General features: G+C 32.4%; 2 protein-coding genes across 2 annotated transcripts; both read left to right on the top strand.

Moving 5' to 3' along the window:
• The first annotated feature begins 4,646 nt into the window (after positions 1-4,646).
• On the top strand, positions 4,647-14,621 carry LOC145319061 (para-nitrobenzyl esterase-like). The gene is made up of 19 exons (XM_080160887.1): positions 4,647-4,749; positions 5,811-5,887; positions 6,467-6,543; positions 7,015-7,134; positions 7,787-7,874; positions 8,094-8,284; positions 8,889-8,936; positions 9,055-9,218; positions 9,591-9,714; positions 9,905-10,036; positions 10,345-10,509; positions 10,821-10,894; positions 10,973-11,099; positions 11,215-11,298; positions 11,543-11,594; positions 12,386-12,529; positions 12,851-12,942; positions 13,146-13,211; positions 14,534-14,621. Coding segments are annotated over exons 1-19 (1,875 nt in total). The 5' UTR covers positions 4,647-4,700; the 3' UTR covers positions 14,535-14,621.
• Positions 14,622-15,831: 1,210 nt separating this feature from the next.
• Positions 15,832-21,087, top strand: spn-A (RAD51 recombinase homolog spn-A). Its single transcript, XM_080160884.1, has 12 exons — positions 15,832-15,950; positions 16,597-16,683; positions 17,081-17,147; positions 17,359-17,397; positions 17,737-17,817; positions 18,115-18,190; positions 18,377-18,487; positions 19,055-19,172; positions 19,452-19,519; positions 19,870-19,987; positions 20,507-20,610; positions 20,865-21,087. Exons 1-12 carry the CDS (start codon positions 15,900-15,902, stop codon positions 20,974-20,976), a joined length of 1,032 nt encoding a protein of 343 aa, XP_080017010.1. The 5' UTR covers positions 15,832-15,899; the 3' UTR covers positions 20,977-21,087.
• The last annotated feature ends 398 nt before the right edge of the window (positions 21,088-21,485 follow it).

Below are 21,485 nucleotides of genomic sequence, written 5' to 3'. Positions count from 1 at the left end.
AGCATATGAATCAATTCAATAGTTGATCTGTAATGCTATGGAAAACAAGAAATTTCTATGAATAAATTTTAATCTTATGGCAAGATGAAATTATGATTTACTTGACTGCTTTATAAGTTAGGCATCTAAAATTTTTTTAGAAGATTCTCCGCGCTAATGAAAAAAAATTCTAAACCATCATTGAAAATTTGAGATTCTTGTTATTAGAATTGTGTTTGTGAAATTCTTTTACTCAATAACACAGAATTAAATCCTTTTAAAATCAAATAAGTCTTTTCAACGTTTGTTTACTATGTTTCTACCTCGTTGATTCTCATTTTAATAGGTCAACCAATCATCCCTTTTTTCCAGGGAAGGAAGGGACATTAAGTTGTAAATTATAATGGTACCCAATGGTTTATCAACACGTTCTCTCATTCATGGGATTGATCATTTGAAGATTTGATTTAGTTGCACAAAAGCAATGTCTAGACTTTTCCACCATAATTGAAATCTATAGAAAGAGTAATTTTGTTTATCGTAATTGGGGTTGAACGTTAATCCATATTGTCTTATCACTAATGAATATCCCTGTTTTGTTTTACGTAGTGCAGCTACTTAATAGTCCATTATATATCTTTGGTATATTAGAAATAATATAAGGGTTGAAGAGTCATATCATCTCCCGAATATTTTTGTCTAGACGAAGATATATTCTATTCAAATTTCTAAAAGTTTTAATGGTGTTTTCCCAAAAGTGAGATATAGAGCACATGAAACCCTCCATCCATAGTTTTGGTGAATTGATAACAAGGGGGGGGGGGAGTATTTCTTATATTTGGTCATATTGGTAGCCCCGCATGGTTAGGGCACCTTATAGGCTATGCAAAGGGTTAGGCATAAGGGGAAAAAACTCCACCCCCTCTCATTTTCAATAAAATAATGAGGGGGGTGGGAGGTTCAGCCTAAAAGGTTTAATTCTTTTTATCCTCAAAGTATCTTTGTAAGCACAGAAACCCCTTCCCCTGTATTTTGATTAAAATTAAGGAGGGATTGATTTTCGTTTATTTTCTTTATTACTTTTTGTCCGGATAGATTATATAGGATACTGGGGGTGGGGGGGGAGGGGGGTCTATGCTCGTTCGTTAATTTGTGGAAAAACACTGTTTTAATTCATAATTTAAACTTATTTAAATTAACAATTGAAACACACCAGCTTCTTAAAATGATATAGATACAGGAACACAGGGATCATAAGGGATAAAACAATGGACGATAAATTGATGTGATTTTCCAACTATGATGAAAAAATTACATAATTATTAGTTAAAAAGTTTGAAGAAATTACTAGTTTGAAGCAACCAACCACGATTTGAAATAGAGTTAAAGAAATGCTATCGTCCTAATTTGCATTAAAGATAGATGTTTGAAATTTTTCCTTCAATAATGACTCTTTGTCTTTAAGCTGTTTCTTAATTCTTAATTAATTTATTGCGCCTTTATCGGCATCTAATAAATTTTACTGAATATATTTTTTATTACAGTATGGCTTCGAAACCGATTAATATCTGCTGGATTAGAACCTATTCTCCGCCATACTAAAAAATCTTGTATAGCATCAAATTACAACAATTTTCCACGAATGATAAAATAAAAATAATAAATTTAATACCAGTTTAGTTAGCCCCGAGGGCACTAAGGATCGGGCTACCTTATTTTTTTAAAATTTTAATTCAATATCCGCGGAAAGCTGTCTATAATATTTTTTATCTATATTGAAATTTAAATATGTATATTGAATGACTTGAAAACATGTTATCATTACAAGTTACAACTAAAAGGATGTAAATATACGTTGGAATACAGCCACAAAAACTTATTTGTAGTGTAGCTACTCTATAACACATCTAGCACGTAAGTTCGTATGTCACTTCGTCACAACGCAAATAACTTTTCCTTAGAAGTTTTGTGATTTTTTTTGTAATTTTATTGATTTTGTAAAATTTTTATGTTATACTAATACCATATGCATATAGTCGTATAAAAAAACATATACAACAAAAATTTATTTGTTGACTTAACAACCGTTGGGCATTTTATTGAATTTTGATTGGTTGGTTCATGTAGTTAAGTGTCCAAACGTATCAACAACTTATTTTAAGAAGTGTTAATTTTGTGTACCATTATTGGGGATGTACATCAATCTATCGTCCGGTGTCTTATCCCCCTGTTTTGTATATAAGGATAAATTATAGAAAAGTGTTGCTGTTGAAAATATTTAAAATTTGTTTACTAAATGCTAAAGATAATTTAAACTATACTATGAACTTGAGTAGTTTTTAGTTATTTGTTATCAGTCATACACTAATTTTTATTTAGAACCTCGTAAAAGTGTCAAACTATGACGTCAGAAAAAAATAACAATTAACCAATGAGAAGCCAGTATTCACTGTAATTGACCAATGGTAAAATATATAGCGGTCTCACATTGGTTAATTGTTAATTTTTTCTGACGTCATAGTCAGACACTTTTACTGGGTTCCTTTATTTATATCAAAATCTTTAACTATTTATAATATACTAGTTTTAAATTATAGTTACTGTGCTCAAAGCAACTAGGGGCTATGCATTTAAAGGTGGAAGATGTGGATAAAAAAATAGCCCAAAACCGCAAAAAGTATCAAATTTTAAATAAAACTCCAGGACCAAACAAAATAAAGAACTAAATTGGTTTGTTTTTAGTGAGAAACAAACAAAATAATCATTAAATTAAAACAGACAAAAACTCCCCTTGACCCATGTAAAGCTTCCATGAAACGGAGAACTCAATTGGTTTAGTAGTTAACGAAATCTCAAGCTGCAGGCAAAAAAAATCTTACTACTTTATATAAAAGAGTCTGCCACTTTTAATTTTTTTTACATTTAGACTACTTTCTTTGTAAATGTTTTGAAATTATGAATTTTTGACGATTTTACATTAATAATAGCAATATTTAATCATGATGTAAGTCATTCTGATTTGCAAGCTTGGCTCTTGTTGATGTTGTTATTCTTGTTTTCATCTCACTTAAACAGCACATTTAATAATCTTGTTAATAATTAAAAACTTGTTCCTATAAGAGTTCACAGCCACAATTTAGTAAGCATAGCAACTCTGTATTTAAAAACAAAAATTCCATATTTTCATATCCATATAAAACCAGGGAGTAAGGGAGGGGACAATGGATCGAATATTCAATTTTTAGTAGTCTCAGACTTTGGGTACTGGCTTAAAGGGAATGTGCAAGAATTTAGCAGTTTCTGACTGAGTTGGGTACTAGCGCATAAAATGCCGCTACTCGTTGTTTTAGTTTTGAATCTAGCAGACATAGAGTTGAGAATACACGCCCCCCCCCCCCCCCCTCCATACTCTATTTCACTCCCCTCTCCTCCCATCTCTCTTTTTTAAAGCACACAATAGGAAAAGGGAGAAGTGAGGTGGGGGCATGGGGCAAGTGAAATAAACTGGATAAAAAGGAGCAGGCTGGCGTATTGGTTCATATTTTTGCCCAGCCAGCCAGCAGTTGGCTAGGTCCAATAATCTTGTAAGATAAAAATCGCACCATAAAACCTCAATATATTTCATCAAAAACAAGATGTGATTTCGCTTTGCATGATTTTTTTCTTAGTTTATAATTTTCTAAATTTAATGAACAAACCCTTTACAATTTCCTCCAAATTGTATGGATTAGTGTAGATTTCATGGCCTGTCTTTGAAAACTTGAAAACTCTTGAATTGAATTAATTGCCTATTGTCCCCTCCCTTACTCCCTGATATAAAACACATTTCTTTATTGATAGAAATTTTTTACATGATAAAAAAATTTGATTAAAATGATTAGGATCATGAAAAAACGAAGTAGCGGGTTTCATCATATTTTCACGAACCTAGTAATAGTGTCTAACTTTTTATCTTTGTGACGTAACAAAAATCCATCTCTTTTTTAGGGGTTTCCTTTCCCACCTCCCCTTTCATCCTTCGATTTTTGTTACGTCACAAAGATAAAAAGTTAGACACTATTACTAGGTTCTATTTTCACAGTAGCTTTTCTTCTATTTCTAGCCCCTGCAGGGGGCTCTAACCCCGCGTGGCAGACATTATCATTCATCTAACATAACTTACAATTACCTATCAAAAGCTTCTGTAAAAATACGACAAAACCCGTTACTTCTTTTTCTTTGCACTAGCGGCTTCGTCCCTAGCCTCTAGGGACTTTGCTCCAAAAGGTAATAAAATTTTTTTTTTGGCGAAATACGTAAAAGGGCCACCAAGGAAATCTTCTACAAAAAAAATGTGGGGTGGATTTTTTGTTTTTTTGGGGGGGTTTGGGGTGTTCCACCCCCCAAGAAAATAGCCTAAACCACCACAGGACCAATAGGTATATTCCCTGAAGAGTAGAATCCGATCGGTTCAGTGGTTACCGAGATCTTAAGGGACGGACAGACATAGACAGACAGACGGACGGACAGACATCGTTCTACTTTGTATCATAGATGATCCTATGATTCTCTCAATGATCTGTATTCTGGTAGCTAAATTTAGTGCCCTAGCAAAAGGGGGATAGATGTCCCCACGTATGGCTTACGTGTTCTATTGACGTCTTAATAGAGGGAAACAGAAAGGGATTCTGTAACAAGATAATGTTTAAAAGAGTTATTAGTTTTAGATATAGAGCTTAAAAATGGTTCCTAAGTTGTATTTGCTACTTTTATTCTTTGTACTACATTCAAGTATAAAAAATATTTTTCTTGTAATGAAACTACTCTATAATTAATTTTGTCTGTCCGTCCGTTATCTAAAGAGCATCTAGTATACAACGGTTTGTCAGTATTTCGGTCATGCTATGAAACAATTATTCATCTTATTCTAGTTTTTTTTTTATCAAGATGGACATAAAAAATAAATAATATATAAGATATCTATCAGTAAAGGGAATCTTCTCAAGATATTTCAGAAGCTAATTTCATTTTTAAAAGCGAAGCTTTTCTATAATTAGGGTCGGTCCGTCCGTCCGTCCGTACGTCCGTCCGAGATAGATAGCTTTTATTCGTTAATTTAGGCATGTTAGAGTTATCCTATCGATTTCAAACTTTACATAATGATTCCTGTAGAAGTTAGGTACGATTTAGCAACTCTATAATCATTACCAGAATGTCCGTACGTCCATTTTAAATATGTTGATTTTTCTACTTTTTTAACATCAAATTTTTATGTGATCTAATTATCCGTTTGATCTGATTTTTTGGCATATTGATTCCTGGGACAACAAAGGACAATATTATAAGCGAAGCAACTCTATAATCAAGTCCTAAATATGTAAGTATGTCCATAAACAATAGCCTGTATCAAGCAGTTTTTCAACAAATTTACTTACAATTTTGCTTCGACTCTTATACTTTTAAATTCTGATTATTCAGGTCAGACACTATACAAGTGTTAATGTCCGTTTGTCCTACCGTTTTAGTGCTTCGCTTTGATGGATGTTGTCATCCTTGTTTTCTCTATAAGGTTATGAATGGATATAAAAAAAAGTAAGATTAAGTTAGCTAACTGTTACATACGGACGGATCGAAATGTAACAATGGATAAAGAAAACGTGGATATTGTGACAGGGTAGTTTTTGTCGTCAATTTTGGTTGCTAATATAGTCCTCAGATATCGAATAAGTTCCTCCATGGTCAGGGGACGGAATTGGGTAAAGCCAGCTGGGAGAAATATTTTAACAGGGTATGCAATATCCACTATTTTATATCCAATTATGTAACAAAGTAATATGATGTTCTTTTGATAGAATGTGATTCTGCTGAACATTGTGATTCTGACACGTTAGGATGTGATGCTGCTGAGTCAATTGTAAACACCCTCCAGGTACAACCTGTTTCTAAGTCTTAAAACATATATTTATCGCATCGTATTATAGACAGCTTTACGCGGATATTAAAAGGAAAAATTATAAGATTAAAACCAGCTTTGTTAACAAAACGGGTATCAATTTTATGATTTTTTAATTATTCGTAGAAAATTTTCTGTAATACGATGCAATACATGAATTTACAGTATGAATAGAAAATGGTTCTAATCCAGCGAATATTATTCGGTTTCGAAGCCAAACTGAAAAGATTTAAATCTTTATATTGTGACGACAGTATTCTATAACTCGCTTTGTCTGTTGGTCGTGCTCTGAAATAATTTGAACCTTAATCTGACACAAAAGGATAAATGGGTTTTTATCGGCTATTATCAAGGTTTTAATTTCCCAGACCAATATAATTTATAACTTTCTTGGTCCATCAGTTCTTTTTCTCTTGGCTGTTATTAGAGATAGTTAGCTGTCTCGAATTGGATGAAATATTTCATCTAAAAATTGTATTAAGGGGCAAAAAAAATTTCAGAATACCAATATTTGTGACACCTCTTATTTTTAAACATTTACTAAATTCTTCTAAGGATGATGAAAGCATTGAAAATGTGGGAATGGATAAAAGAGACACATCATCTAACACAGCAGATCCAAACGTACACAGGCATCCTGATCAATACCAATTATTTTAGCAGTTACTCTCAAACTATGGTAATAAGGATGACATCACCCATAAAATTACAAATTGCACTTAAGCACTTAAATAAGAAGAATATAATTTATGACATATTAAAAATATATAAATCAGTACTGTTGAAAACTAGCATGAATAGTAATACAAAGTGCAGTTTTAAGTGACATACTTACTTTTCAAAGACTTTACTATCAATAGCTTTGCTTTTAATATTGTGCTTGATCCCCCTAGGAATCACCACAACAAAAATATTTAATTATATCAAGAAAAAAATTTGTTGTCAAAAAGCTTAAAGATTGGCTTTGTATATTAATGTGACCCCAAGGGGAAAAATGAAGAAGTTTTAACCCCCTCTTACTTTAAAACACCTCATTTTACCCTCTCAAAAAAACTTGAATGTCCTTGTGTGAACCTACTGTTTTATTGTGAAATGAATGTCAGTGTTCAAGTTAAAACTCCCTTTGGTTACATCCATGGTAAAACTGAAGTAACAGTGGATGGAGTAGAGATTATCAAATATCTTGGAATTCCCTATGCTCAACTACCCATAGGCAATCTCAGGTAATTATTATTAAAATTGTTGAGGCGTGCACAAGGAGGGTGTATCCACCCTGCCCTCCCCCTGGCATAATTTAGGTTTGGGGGTGGATACACCACCCTAGGTATCCATTCTTCAAACTATTCCCCCTGAAACACCCCCAACTTCAGCTTAGTAGGTAGTCAAGCTAAAAAAAGGCACACCCCCTTCATGTGTCAATTTACCCAGGGTGGGATGGGACCTTGGGATTGGTTGGTTCATTTTGTTGAGTAAACAAATGTTTCAACCACTAGTTGTATTCTACGAAGGATTAGATTTGTGTATCATCATTGGAGATGTACATCAAGTAATCAGCAATTGTGTTAACCCATTAGATCACTGTAAATTACCAGTAAAATAATCATTGAAGTTTAATAAATACACAACAGTATTTTATTTTAGAGTAGAAGATCAATCTACAGTTAAGATAATTTTTCTGAAAAGTCTGATATCATTTGAATAAGTATTTTTATTCCTAATAGTGGGAGAAATCTACAACAAATTGTTTATGTGCCTATCTTTCATCTGTTTCAGTCTAATGTTTTTTTTGTTAACTTACTATGACAAATGTACAGAGAAACGATAGTTTAAGAAAACTTTAGCTGAAATAACATATAATAAATAGTGTTATTTTAGATTTCAGCCTCCAGTACCTGTAACAAGTTATGATCACTTCAAGGCTTTTGAATTTGGATCTGAGTGTCCACAGCCTAATCATGCTGATGTAAGATATAATATTAAATTAAATTTTTTTTTGTAAAGAAACTCTACAAGGGCTTGTAAAAGTAAAAAAAAACAATATTTTTACTATCCTAAAATACAATTACTAACTCATAAACAAAAGTTTACAGTGGGGCAATCAGCCCCTAATAAACATGAATTAAATGATTCTAAATAAGATATTTTGTAAAGTATAGGAAAAGTTAAGAATGAAAGTTTACAGGTAGAGAATTCAGTGACTGGAGATGAGGACTGTCTGCATCTCAATATCTACAACAAAGCCACCAGTGACTCCAACCTGAAGCCTGTTATGGTCTGGATACATGGAGGAGCTTTTGTTATGGGTTCTACTCAAATATATGATCCTACTCCACTTGTTAAAGAAGATGTTGTGGTTGTAACCATAAATTACAGGTTTTATTTAATTAGTAAGTGGGGGAAATAGACTGCAAATAATCATATCACCCCAATAATTTATAAAGTTTTAATTTAGTGGAATCATGATCTGATTTTCAATTCAACCTTTTCTTAACTTTCCAACCGATAATATCTATCTGCAAAAGATGCAAATTTATCATAATTTCTTTGTAAATAAATTCATCAGTTATCTATAATACAAAGTAGAACAATGTCTGTCCGTCCGTCCCTTAAGATCTCGGTAACCACTGAACCGATCGGATTCTACTCTTCAGGGTATCTACCTATTGGTCCTGTGGTGGTTTTAAGCTATTTTCTTGGGGGGTGGGACACCCCCAACCCCCCAAAAACAAAAAAATCCCCCCCATTTTTTTTTTTTTTGTAAGAAGTATCCTTGGTCCTTTGTAGAAGATTCCTTTGTGGAATATTTCCTTTGAAGAAGATTTCCTTGGTCCTTCTTATTTTTTTTTTTTTTACAAATTTCACCTTACACTTTTTTTACCATATCTTGGGGCAAAGCACCTAGAGGCTAGGGGCGAAGCCGCTAGTTTTATATAAAGTGTTGGCAAGGTCATTTTAATCAATTTTATGTATTTTACAGATTAGGTGCCATGGGTTTCTTGAACTTTGGCAATGATATTGCTCCAGGAATAAAACTTGATCTAAAACTTAACATTCAGGATGTAAAAAAGTTGAAGCAGAAAATAATAACAAGTGTATAACTAAGTATTGTTTCTGTAGGTTTCAATATCAAGTTTAAACACAGGCAATCTTGGACTTAGAGATCAGATCCTTGCTCTTGAATGGGTTAAAAAGATGATCCATAACTTTGGTGGAGACCCAGATGCTGTAACAATATTTGGTGAAAGTGCGGGTGGAATGAGTGTGAGTGCTCTTTCAGTGTCACCCAAAGCTGAAGGACTTTTCTCAGGTAGTTTTACTGTGTAGTCTGGTGATAAAGAGGGTGCTTAGATAGAGTACGTGTGACTTTTTTTACTGGTTAGAATTAGGAATCAAAATACCATTTTCCCCTAGGAATAAGGAAAATACTGAAATGAATGTCATCTTAGTTGAAAATAATAATAGTGCAATAAGTTTTTCTCATAGAATTTAAGTGTAGGTATGTACAGTTAAAAACACAAGTCTGTGTCACATCTTAGTCATTCTATAATGGTATGGGCTTTAATGTTGTACCAATATTACTAATAATAATATTAATATTACTAAATTTACTTTAATAGTAAAATTTATAACTTTACTTATGAACATTGAACTGATTCAATGTTTAAAATTCATCTTTTAGGTGCCATCATCGAAAGTGGTAATGTGTTGACAATGAAAGAAGATCCTGAAGTATCTAAAACTCATAGAGCAGCTCAGGGTGTTGCTATCCATCACAAATGTTCTAGCACCAACTATGATGAAAGGAATCAAGTGAAGATATTATTTTCAATACACAGAATGATAAAAGGACTAAGATGAAGCTTTGTTAATCATAATACAGGCTAGGAACTAGATTTTTGTTTCACTGATTTATATTTCAAACAGGCAAGGCTACATTTTTGTTCTTTCCTATTATGCTGGCATTTTCAATAATATAACTTGTATATCTAATAGTATGTTGAAGTGCCTGCAGGGACTATCTTTGAAAGACTTGGTCCTGGGAACATCTATTGAGTCTCCAACTGGAGTGATAAAGGAAGGAGAGGGAAATCCTGGTTGGATGCCAATAATGGATTTTTTTTCAAGGTATAAACAAATTTTTATTTTTTTTTGGTGGATATAACATTTAATTTAATGTTTATCCTATTTGGATCAAACTTGAACAATCTAACATTAAAAAAAATCAGAGTGACAGTGCTTTAAATATTTAAAGTTCTAAGCATTACTAAAAAACATATAAGCATCACAACAATCTAATGTAAAGCACAACATACTATACATTTTGTCCTAAACTCAACTAAGACAATATTTCATCAAGCATTTTTACTTAGAACTTTAAGAATTAGCTTCTAATCATTCAAGACAAATCATCACAGAATATTATTATAATTTAGTGACCCAGTTTTGCCACATGACCATCTTACTGCAGTAAAGAAAGGGTACTTCCATAAAGTTCCAATGATGATGGGTACCATCTTGAATGATGGAGCTCTCATGTTCCCTGAGATGGAGTATGGACAGTTTTGGGAGACGGATGGGGCTAAATTTCTTTATATCAGGCATGAATACTTATTTAATAACTTTGAGACTAATGAATTCTCTCTATATAGCCTAAACCTAAGATATTTGATTGTTTGTTGATGACTGATTATATGATGAAAATAAATAAGAAAAACTGCCCTTTTATACCAAAATGTGTACACTTTTTGACCAATGATGTGATGTGATTCATCCTACACTGTGTTACAAGAGGTCCAATTTATTAATTGCTCATCTAGACTTTCTACATATATAAAATTTAGCCTAATGCTAAGATACTTACTGTAAGGAATCTCTTTAATATAAGTGTTCACCTAAATGACTAACCCAGACGTAGCTATAACACTTCTGAAGTTACTGAGGATGAAAAAATGCAATCTAAAATTATCAAAAAATATTATACAGGTATATACTTTACTAAATTTAATATAGTAAAGTTATTTTTTTTCTTTTAATTTATTAATAATACTTTTTTTAATATAGGGAAAAATAGTAACCTGATAGAAACCCTACCTGACTTTGTCAACATGATAACAGATTCACTATTTCTGAGTCCAGATCAGAAAGTTGCTGAATTTGTTTCTCAATATGTTCCAGTTTTTAATTATAGGTAATAAGATGGTAAGACATTAAAAATCTGATTTTACATATATTAATTATTTGATATTGTTAGTAGAATAATAATACCATTTTCTTTGCTTTACATACAATAATTAAAATTTTAGGTTTACTTTCTCAGGAAGCAATTCCTTCCTTCCTTTTTTTCTTATTGGAAGGGAAGCAGAGCTTGGAGAGGATCTAATCAACAGGAATATATCCCCTAGTAACTACATAAGAAGTTCATAATTATAATGATTGACAGAATCGTTCATTCTTGTACAAAAAGTATATCTAGTACATTTAGAATCATACTATGTTTAGCTTCCAAGATTAAGGTATTAGAAAATCTATTTTAATAGATGTTTAAAATGCTTGATACTTTGATTATGAGATCAATACAACTATTTTATTGTTTGTTTAAAAAAATTAAGTTTCTAGACAGGATTAATACAGTTTGAAGCCTGTGCATGCTGATGAACTCATCTACCTGTTTGACTTGTCCCAGGTTTACAGTCACATGCAATATCAGTTATCTTGGTAGGCAACTGAAGTGTACAATCGTACAACTGTTTGTTAGGTACATTTGGAACAGTTCAAGAAGTCTGATCCATAGCACAATTGTAAATGATATTGTATATGAAACGACCAAGCTAATATTGCTTGATTCACTCACTTCTACAAGAGACAAAATGAATTGAAAATGATTGCTAAAATCGAAATATATCTTCATGTCTTAGAATAGTGTATTTTTTAAAAAATAGGTTGAAAAACATACTAACTTTAAAATATATGAAAGTTACCATATAATTTATGCTAAAGTATGATATGTTTTTGTGTCCAATAAACAAATTTATTTTCTAATACCAAGTTTAGCTGTGTAAAAATTTTCTTTTACACTAGATATATAGTAGTGTGGTGGGATTACCCCCTTATAACACTACTAGCGGAAGCGCCCCTAGCATATAAGGACTCTATATGGAAGGGCTGAAAAATAGCTTAAAACAATACCCAGACTTATTTATAAAAATTACCTAAAACCTATAGGAAGCTTCACTGTAAAGTAGAACCATATTGGTCAGATCCTTCGCTACAGATAAAAATAAGCTGACTACTTTACATTAACGGATAATGAGTAAGCCCCTGGAGGCTTCAAGAATCTGTCCATTTTGTATTGTCTATTTCCATTACTAACATGATCATTTCATCAGAAAATTATAAACATACAAAATGAGGTATCACACTTTTCTTTTAAAAGTGACCATGAGAGAAGGATTTTACAAGCATATGACTGATAAGCTGGGGTTTGCACTGACTACTGAGGAGGAGCTTGTTGTGAGAAAGAGCCTGGTGAAGTACTGGACAAACTTTGCTAAATACAAACACCCATCCCCATCCATTGAGGAGGGTGTCACTCAGTGGCTTCCCTATTCTTCTGAAAAGGTATGTTTTATATGTTAAGTTAATGGCTTTTTTTTGTGTGTTGTTGTTTTTGCTCAGGTTAGGTTAAGTTATATTGGGTAAAGGAAAGCCACGCGACTCCTAGGTTTATGGCACTTCAGGGTCAGGTCCCACAGTAAATGATAGGGGGAAAACAAGGAAAAAACTACCATAAAATCTCAAATAATCAGTTTATTTTTAAAACGAAGGGGGGATTGAGGTTTTTGATTGCTAGGCACTTTAAGGTAAAGCACCCATTTCCATTTTTTGTTTTGTTTTTAGTTTTTACTAATAAACAACTAAGTAATGCTTATTTAATTTTAGAATTACATGATACTGGATGTAGAACCTAGAATGGACACAGACCTAGAGAAGGAGAGAATGGTTTTCTGGAACAAGATTCATTGGAATCAAAAGTAAATTATGTAACTACTAGATTCGTCCGTCCGCCTTAAAATAAGAGAAGTTAGGCTTACAAGGTTTCGTGATTGGTTTAGTTTTTTGTTTACAGATTAATTAATCCTCCAAAATTTTCTTAATTCTACCAAATTTTATGATCAATTTGCAAAGCTATTTATGGAATAAATTGCCCTTGTCTAAAATAAGCAATATATTTTAGAGAAGCCAAGATTGATGATGGGAGCATATTTGATTCTTTGTACCAAACTGTTCTTGGTTTTAAATGGTTAGTTTTAGAAGCGCTGCAGCTACTATATAAATAGGGCCTGTCTGTATATCACAATACGCGACGTAAAAGTAATTGAACAATAGATCTATTATTACTTGGATCTTGTACAAAATTATCACGTATTCTAATATGATAAAACTTGTAGCTGACTAAAATAACGATACCCCCATCCAACACTTTCCTACTTGATGAATGAACTAACTCAAAATTGACGTCCATACTAGCAACCTAAATTGACAACAATTATTCCCTTGTAATAATATCCATAAATATTATATGCCCATTAATCGAACTTAAACAAGGTTTCGTAATTATTTAGTTTTTTAATTGTAGTTTTTTTTGTGTCTACTGTTATTTCTTTTTTGTTTATTCAAAAATTTTCGTCTAAATGATTCATATTTGTTCTTGTTTAATTTACAATGTAAACAAGGACGACTTTATATCCTTAAACAAGAAGCTCATCAAATCAATGTATGTAAAATGTACGTGGATATGTGGTAGGCGGCATCATACGGACAAGCCTTTCATAGAGTTGCTATGCTTCGGCTTATCAAATCACAACCCAGCGCTAATCCTAGTTTATCACCATTCCACCCGGCCCCTTCGGGGCCTTGCCGACACCTCACAAGCAGCGGTCAAATTGGACATCTCTGATAGTGGGAGGGGCGCGGCCCCTCTACAACCCCAAGCCCCAGTCACCTGTCTTGCCGGGAGATGTCTGCCTTCCCCTTGCTGAAGCTTACCCCACAAATATTCACCGAAACGGGGCTCCGCCCCCATCTCCCCACACCCCCTTCTACCTAACCTATTTTATCATCTATTTGTGTATATAAAGTAGTAATCCTATTGTAAATGTATTCAGTTTAAAATATATCTCTTTAGTAGCAACTACTGTTAGTTATTCATTGATAGAATCTTTAAGGCTAGGGGCTCGTTTGAATCGAACTCGCGAGTGTAGGGTTGAAACGCTTCACCCTACCACAGATATAATGCCAGGGGGAAAATATGGTTGCTTTCATGAAACTTGTTTATTGGTCAGTTCTTTACTCCAGTAAGATGGAAGGGGATTAGGAAAAAGGGAAAGAACGGAGGTATCTTTATTCTAGCCCGCTGCGTGTTTCACTTTGTTAGAGAACATGAAAATTTGATGTAAGATCCAAGTAATATTAGATCTATTATCAAATCAGACCTGTGAATCATTATAAAAAAAATTAATAATGGATGTACTAGCAGATTAAATCTAAATACAGAAATTTTTTGTTATAAAAACAGATTTATAAAACAAATCCAAAAAATCTATTAACAATCTTCTTTTTCAGAGAAATTTGAGGATTCCTTTATGAAAAATAATTAATAATTCAATGATAATAATTAAATGTAATTCTATAATAAATGAAATAAACTATACATTTTTAAAATTGCATAACTGCCTGTAAGTAGCGCAGCAATATTTTAGATAAAAGAATTGTTTTTATATTGTTACGAAATTAACAAGCGACATGTCTTGTATTTTTTTAATCAACTAGCGGCTTCGACCTTTGCCTGAAAGGGGCCTTGCTTCTAGAAGTTGAGGGTGGGAAATTGCCTAAAATTTTCATAATTAGCACAGCTTATTCAACAAGTAATTTCCGAAATAATTTGCCATAACTATAAAACATGGCCGATAAATTTGTGTATATCCCCAGATAATTTAAAATTACCCCTTCTTTATATTAAACTTAGTGGTTAAAACGTTTGAACATGCAACTAAATGAATCAACCAATCAAAATTCACTAGTCCCCAAAGTTGTTAATCCAACAAATAAGGAAACGTTATTATAAAACTTTGGGGCCTATGTAATAAACAGTTCATTGTCCACACTATCTCTCTCTTTGAAAATGTTTTTTTTTTGTTTTAAAATTATATATTTCAACTTTTGGAAAAAATAGCTATACATATTTAAATAAAAATCATGAACATTCTACATAAACACAAAATTACTGTGCATGTGCAATAATTAATATCTATATAATACAACATCAAATATTAAATAGCTAAGGGGTATAATTAAAATAGCAAAAAATAACCATAAAACATATAAAAAAAATAAAAAAATTATTGCGTTCTAACCTTCATTGTTATATATTTCCTGACAAATCCTTAGAATTTCGTAACCTTATTATTATTTCCCTTCGCTTACCGAGGTTTCGTGACTTCGAATAAGAAGATATTAAAGTTGCCGACTTTAAACTAATAAATTAAATATATTTTTTAATTAATGAGATATTTTATAAAATTTTTAAAAGGTATTGAGCATTTTATAAAGATTTCAGATTTTTGCATCTTTATAATTAAATTCTGTAAAATATATTTTCATTATTTGGCAACCATGTTCACTCGCCCGCGCAGATTCAACTTGTAACCAACTCAAGAATAAACAAACAAACATGGATTTTGAAAATTGTGAAAATATTTGAAGTAAAACAAAAAAAAGTTAAATAAAAGTTTAAATCTAAAAAGTTTTTAATGCAAAATACACCTTCTTAGATCGTAAAAAACTATTTTTATAATATCTTTTTCCGATGGGGTTTTTATTTCTGTATACGATATGGATATAAGTTTTAATGAAAACTTACATTATTTTATTTATTTTGCCATCAAAATCGTTTAATTATTACATTTTTAGGACTAAATAACACATAAAAATGTCGATGCAAGTAGAAAGACACGGAGAAATTGTTAATAATGGCGTTCAGGTAGAAAAATAATGGCAAAACACATTTACCATGCAGTATGGCTTCGAAACCGAGCAATATCTGCTGGATTAGAACCATTGCTTAGCAATACTGAAAAATCATGTAAAGCATCGTAGAATATGACAGACCATTTTTCACGAAAATTAAATAAAAACTTAAAATTAATAGGTACCAGTTTTTTTTGTATTCGGCCCCTCTGTTCTAACAAAACTGGTTATAATCTTATAATTTTTCATTTTAATATATATCCGAGGAAAGCTGTCTATAATAAGAAGCGATAAATAACTACTATTATGATAGGATCGAGGACTTGGAATTTTTTACTTTGAGTAAATTATCTCTATAAAATACCACTGATACTTTGTCGTCATGCAATATTTGTGGTCTAAAAAATTATTTTAGGCACTTTCCGTACTTTTCCGTTGATTTACCTAAGATTTGACCAATTATACTTTTTAATGAAAATTCCTCCATCGAGAAATCTTTTTTCATAGGTAGGTAATTAGGTACGTAAATTATATTTGCTTTCCAAGGATATATAAATTTTTGAGATTTTCGACTCCTGCAGAGATGTTAGCACACATTATAGACTATTATTCAAAATAACGTTGCAGTGATACTTACGTGACATAGCACCAATATTTAGGAGGACGAGGATGAGTCCTTTGGACCATTGCTTGTCCAGGAGCTTGAAAAGCATGGAGTTTCATCCGCTGATGTCAAAAAACTTCAGGTACTATTCATTAACAGGAAGGACAAACTTCAAAGATTTATGAAATCCTGTCTTTAGTTAACAAATAATTGAGCAATGATTTATTTATCTTTCTTTATCCATTCCCTGTTCACATTACTCATATAATTATCAGGGAAAATAATGAGGGTCTAAACTGTTTAAGCGTCTGCTTGTTAGTTAGAGATGTATTTAAGTTTCTGTTAGAACTTAGGACTTACTGAACAGATATTTGATTCAGCTATTGTAATAGACGCGTGACTTGACTTGAACACCATCTCATTATATTAAGTGTTCGGTTGCTTCAAGACAAAGGGTGTGCAATTAATTGGTTGTTCGTATGACAGATATTGTCCAATATAATATTTTAAACTACCTGATAACCTAATACTTTTTTTAGGAGGCTGGTTTTTATACAGTAGAATCTATCGTCTATGCTCCCAGAAAGAAGCTTTGTGATATCAAGGAAACATTATCTTTTATTATTGATTTAATTGATGACATGAATTTTGATAAAAATTCAGAAAGATCCTAAGAAACATGCAGATAAATTTCATGATAAATATGACTGGTTAACACTAATTAACAAAATAAATAATCATATGTAAATGCCTTCATTAGAATACATACCTACTCTTTATTTTTCTTTCTTATTTAAGATGATTTTAATATAACAGGGGATATCAGAAGCAAAAGCGGACAAAATACAATTAGAAGGTAAACTTTTTATCCCTTTTTACTGGGGTACCTTTAGCACGTAAATAAAGATATTACGCATCTGAAAATATCAAGTTCTATATGCCTTTGAACTTATTTTCACGCCATTGAAGCAAAACATTTACGCTTTCTTTTTAAGAACTTACCCCTGTATTAGTATTTATTGCACATACTCATTTCCTAAATACTTTTTAGTCTTGTGCAATTGTTCGTAAAATTTCCAGTTTTTGGTTTAAATAGATCCCATTACCTAAGCATTATAACTGGGCCATAATTTACATACCGTTTTGTCCTAAGAATCATTACTCGTATCAGGTGAAAAATCTATATTTGTTTCAGGGTTTAAGTTGGTACCTACTGGATTTACGACAGCTACTGATATGCATCTTAAGAGATCTCAGCTAATTCAAATCACTACAGGTTTATATAGAACTTTATTAAAGTTTATAATACTTGGAATTGACGTAGCAAACACTTAATGCTCGCTTGTCCTCTATAAATAAATCTTAAGCCTAAAGCCTAGCTCATATACAGCAGAGTCGGATAAATTTTACACATCTGAACCAAGGAAATCAATCGTTTGTCTTAATACGTAGGTTGTTTCTTCAGACAGACTGAAATTTAGAATCAACGCCTAGTTTCATTTTAAAAACACTTGTTTTGTATAATCATTAAGATAATATCTAAACATTTTAATTTCGTAAAATATCATTTTAGGATCCAAGGAATTGGACAAATTGCTAAATGGAGGCATTGAAACCGGATCTATTACTGAACTTTTTGGAGAATTTAGGCATGAGTTGCATCTGGTTTATTAAATAAATCAATGTTCTGCTAAAAACTTTGTTTGTTATTATCCTCTTAGGATTTTTTTTTCAAATTTGAAAATTTAGTTTTTTTTATAATAGAAATTATGGAAATTATACACCCCTGGTTACATGTGTGTGTTTTTATATCTTGCAACTAATGAAAACTACAGGACTGGAAAGTCTCAGTTGTGTCACACCCTGGCAGTCACCTGCCAGCTTCCTATCAATAATGGCGGTGCTGAAGGAAAATGCCTCTACATTGATACGGAAGGAACATTTAGGTAAATTATATGATATGTTAAGATCCATGAAGTAAGATTTTATACTAGAAGAAAGTTTTCTCATCATTTATCAAATCCATATAGAATACCATTAAAAATTATATGAAATAGCATTTCACGTTTAAAGAGAAGCAACTTAAACTATTACTATTTAGCTAGAATTTTTTTAATTTTCATGCAATCTGCGGGTTTCTCATTGAGGCTTTAACCCTACGGAGTCCTTCTAACCTTAACATAGCCTAACTAATATAATTACGTAATTTTCTTCAATACCTCGTTTTGTGGTCCATGTGAGTTGAGTCAAACCTCAAAATATCAAAAAAGGGATGAGTAGGTTGCGCTAAAAATCCGTGAAGGTTGTGAGTTTTAAGTTAAAAACCGTGGTAGAACGATAAACTTAAAAAAAATTGTCTATACCTAGTTCTTTTCAATAATCTTTATTGTTCTACTACTATTTTTAAGCCTTAAAACTCACACCTTTACGGATATTTAGCGCAACCTATTCCTACCTTTATCCTTACAATTTAAAATAGCGTCACGTTGTTTATTAAAAATACCTTGTTTTAGACCCGAAAGACTTATGGCTGTAGCAGAAAGATATGGTCTGCAGGCCAAGGATGTCCTGGACAATGTTACCTATGCCAGAGCTTATAATTCAGACCATCAGATGACGCTTTTAGTCCAGGCAATTAGAGATAACTTAGATATCTTGCTTTTGTCAAATTATGAGTAGCTATGCCCTAAATTATATTCTTGCATCAAATGAATGAGAAAAAATTAGGATGTTAAAATTACTTTTCTCTGATGATACATTGTTTCTCGGGCAATAGCTCAATATTAGAGGTTTAAAACTTGCCCAGGACCAATAAAGCTTTCTTAAATTCATAATGAAAGGTAAAATATGTATTTTAAATAGAATCATACCACTCTAAAAGTAAAGTCTCTAATATTCTTAATTTCACAGGCAGCAGCTTTAATGTCCGAATCTAGATATGCTATTTTAATTGTGGATTCTGCTACTGCTTGTTACAGGTTTGTTAAATCAAACTAGAAAAATTATGATCTATACTATGACACGTCCAAGCTTTTTATTTTTTTCTGCTTTGGGGGGGGGGGGCGGGGGGGGGGCAAAGAGAAAACCATTTACTCCACACCAAAAAAATCAACCATGGGTTAATTGGGAGGGAGGGAGGGGGTATATAAACCCACATTTTTGGTGTTGCTGCGCTTTTACAAAATTGTTCCAATTTGACTGAAAAGGTTGGTGGGGGGGAGGGGGGAGGGGTAGAAATGAAATATTTTGCAGCCAGGTAAAACAAAATTTTGTGCAGAACATACACCCCTGAGCGTTTCTGAAATTAATAAAATTGAATTATTTTTAGAACTGACTACTCTGGTAGAGGCGAGCTATCAGCCAGACAAATGCATCTGGCTCAATTTTTAAGACAACTTCTCAAAATCAGCGATGAATTTGGCGTTGGTGTAGTGGTCACAAACCAGGTAGTTTTAGAAGTGATGCAACTCTAGGTATATATCTAAATATCCATTAGTCTGTAAGTTACGTTTATTGTAAAATGAGTTTTCTCATCTTATTGAGTTAAGTTTCATTTGTACACTAAGCAAAGCATCTACCTACCTACTCTAACTCATTATTTCTGTCTGGCGGTCTATCTCACATTTTTTCTCATATACTTAGCTGTTTTTTAAACTTAATATATAAATCCTGTATTATGAAGTAGTAAGGTTTTTTTTCTGAAAATTAAGATTTTGATAACTGCTAAACCGATTGAGTTCACCAACTTAAGAAGGCTTCGCTTCAGCGTTGGGGAGCCGTGGAGCTGCCATTTTTTGCTGGGGCCGGAGCTGGTGCCGTTATTTTCGTTAAAAAACGGCTACGGCTCCGAGCTAGCTAAAATAAGAGATTTTGGTATAATCCTCTTAGAAATATTTCTTTCAATTTTGAAAATTTGTATACCTTATCCTGTATTGTACCTTCAACCTTCCTAACTATTTATCTAGGTTGTCGCACAAGTGGATGGTGCTGCCATGTTTAACGCTGACCCAAAGAAACCCATAGGTGGCAATATTATGGCGCACGCCTCTACAACTAGATTATATTTAAGGTAAGGAGACTTTTTATAAAATAAATCCACTAATTTTGATTTTTGTTTCAAGTATCCAGAGGTTTACTTTAAACACTCCCACATGAATTTTATCCCTTTCCCCCTCTTTAGCCGGGGATTGAATGCAGAATATAAACCCCTGCAAATATACTTAAGACAAACTACGACGTAACGACACATTTAAAAAAAAATTCTTTTATGAATTCTAAGGAAAAGCATCGATGTTCTTTCATTTATCAATTCCTTTTTTATAGGAAGGGTAGAGGAGAGACAAGAATATGCAAGATTTACGACAGTCCTTGCCTTCCTGAGGGAGAAGCCACCTTTGCCATTAATGCGGACGGAATTGGAGATGCCAAAGATTAGATTCATTCAAGTTTATATTTCATTTAACACTAATCTATTCACTAATCTAAAATGTATTTCTCACTTTAATATCTATTTATGAAATAATTAAACATACCTACCTGTTTTTATGTAAGGGGGGGGGGGGGGTTAATGCAACCATCTTGTAATTAATGTATAAATGGCACTTACAATTCGAATTTTGATCTGAAATTGTGCATGAGTAATCCTTGGTAGGTCTATTTTCCCTAATCGAAAAAAAAGTTGAAAAGTAACGGCTAACGGCTCAGCCGTTTTTTGGCTATTTTTATGGCAAATCTTCATAAATTACGTAGAAATCAACTTTTTGAAACATATTTTTGCTTTAAATTATGTGAAATGATACAAAAAAACATTTTTTAGATTTCTAGTACCAGCAACTTCCGGCTAGAACCGTTTGAAAACGTTTTGGATCGGAAAAGAGCATTATGTAGAGAGAGGTTTCGTGATGGATTTCGCTTGAAAATACCCAACAAATGTGTAAACGGATG

The sequence above is a fragment of the Acartia tonsa genome, chromosome 5 (assembly GCF_053477335.1).
Source record: "Acartia tonsa isolate MP-2025a chromosome 5, ASM5347733v1, whole genome shotgun sequence".
Classification (NCBI taxonomy): Eukaryota; Metazoa; Arthropoda; class Copepoda; order Calanoida; family Acartiidae; genus Acartia; species Acartia tonsa.
The sequence above is the reverse complement of the archived record's forward strand: the minus strand, read 5'-3'. Positions and strand labels throughout refer to the sequence as shown.

Coding starts and splice junctions, on each gene's coding strand:
- LOC145319061 (XM_080160887.1), top strand. CDS start 4,701: ATGGTTCCTAAGTTGTATTTGCTACTTTTATTCTTTGTACTACATTCA. Junction 8,285..8,888: donor GTTGTAACCATAAATTACAG/GTTTTATTTAAT, acceptor TGTATTTTACAG/ATTAGGTGCCATGGGTTTCT. Junction 8,937..9,054: donor GGCAATGATATTGCTCCAGG/AATAAAACTTGA, acceptor TTTAAACACAGG/CAATCTTGGACTTAGAGATC.
- spn-A (XM_080160884.1), top strand. CDS start 15,900: ATGTCGATGCAAGTAGAAAGACACGGAGAAATTGTTAATAATGGCGTT. Junction 17,398..17,736: donor GGACAAAATACAATTAGAAG/GTAAACTTTTTA, acceptor TATTTGTTTCAG/GGTTTAAGTTGGTACCTACT. Junction 19,988..20,506: donor GTGTAGTGGTCACAAACCAG/GTAGTTTTAGAA, acceptor CTATTTATCTAG/GTTGTCGCACAAGTGGATGG.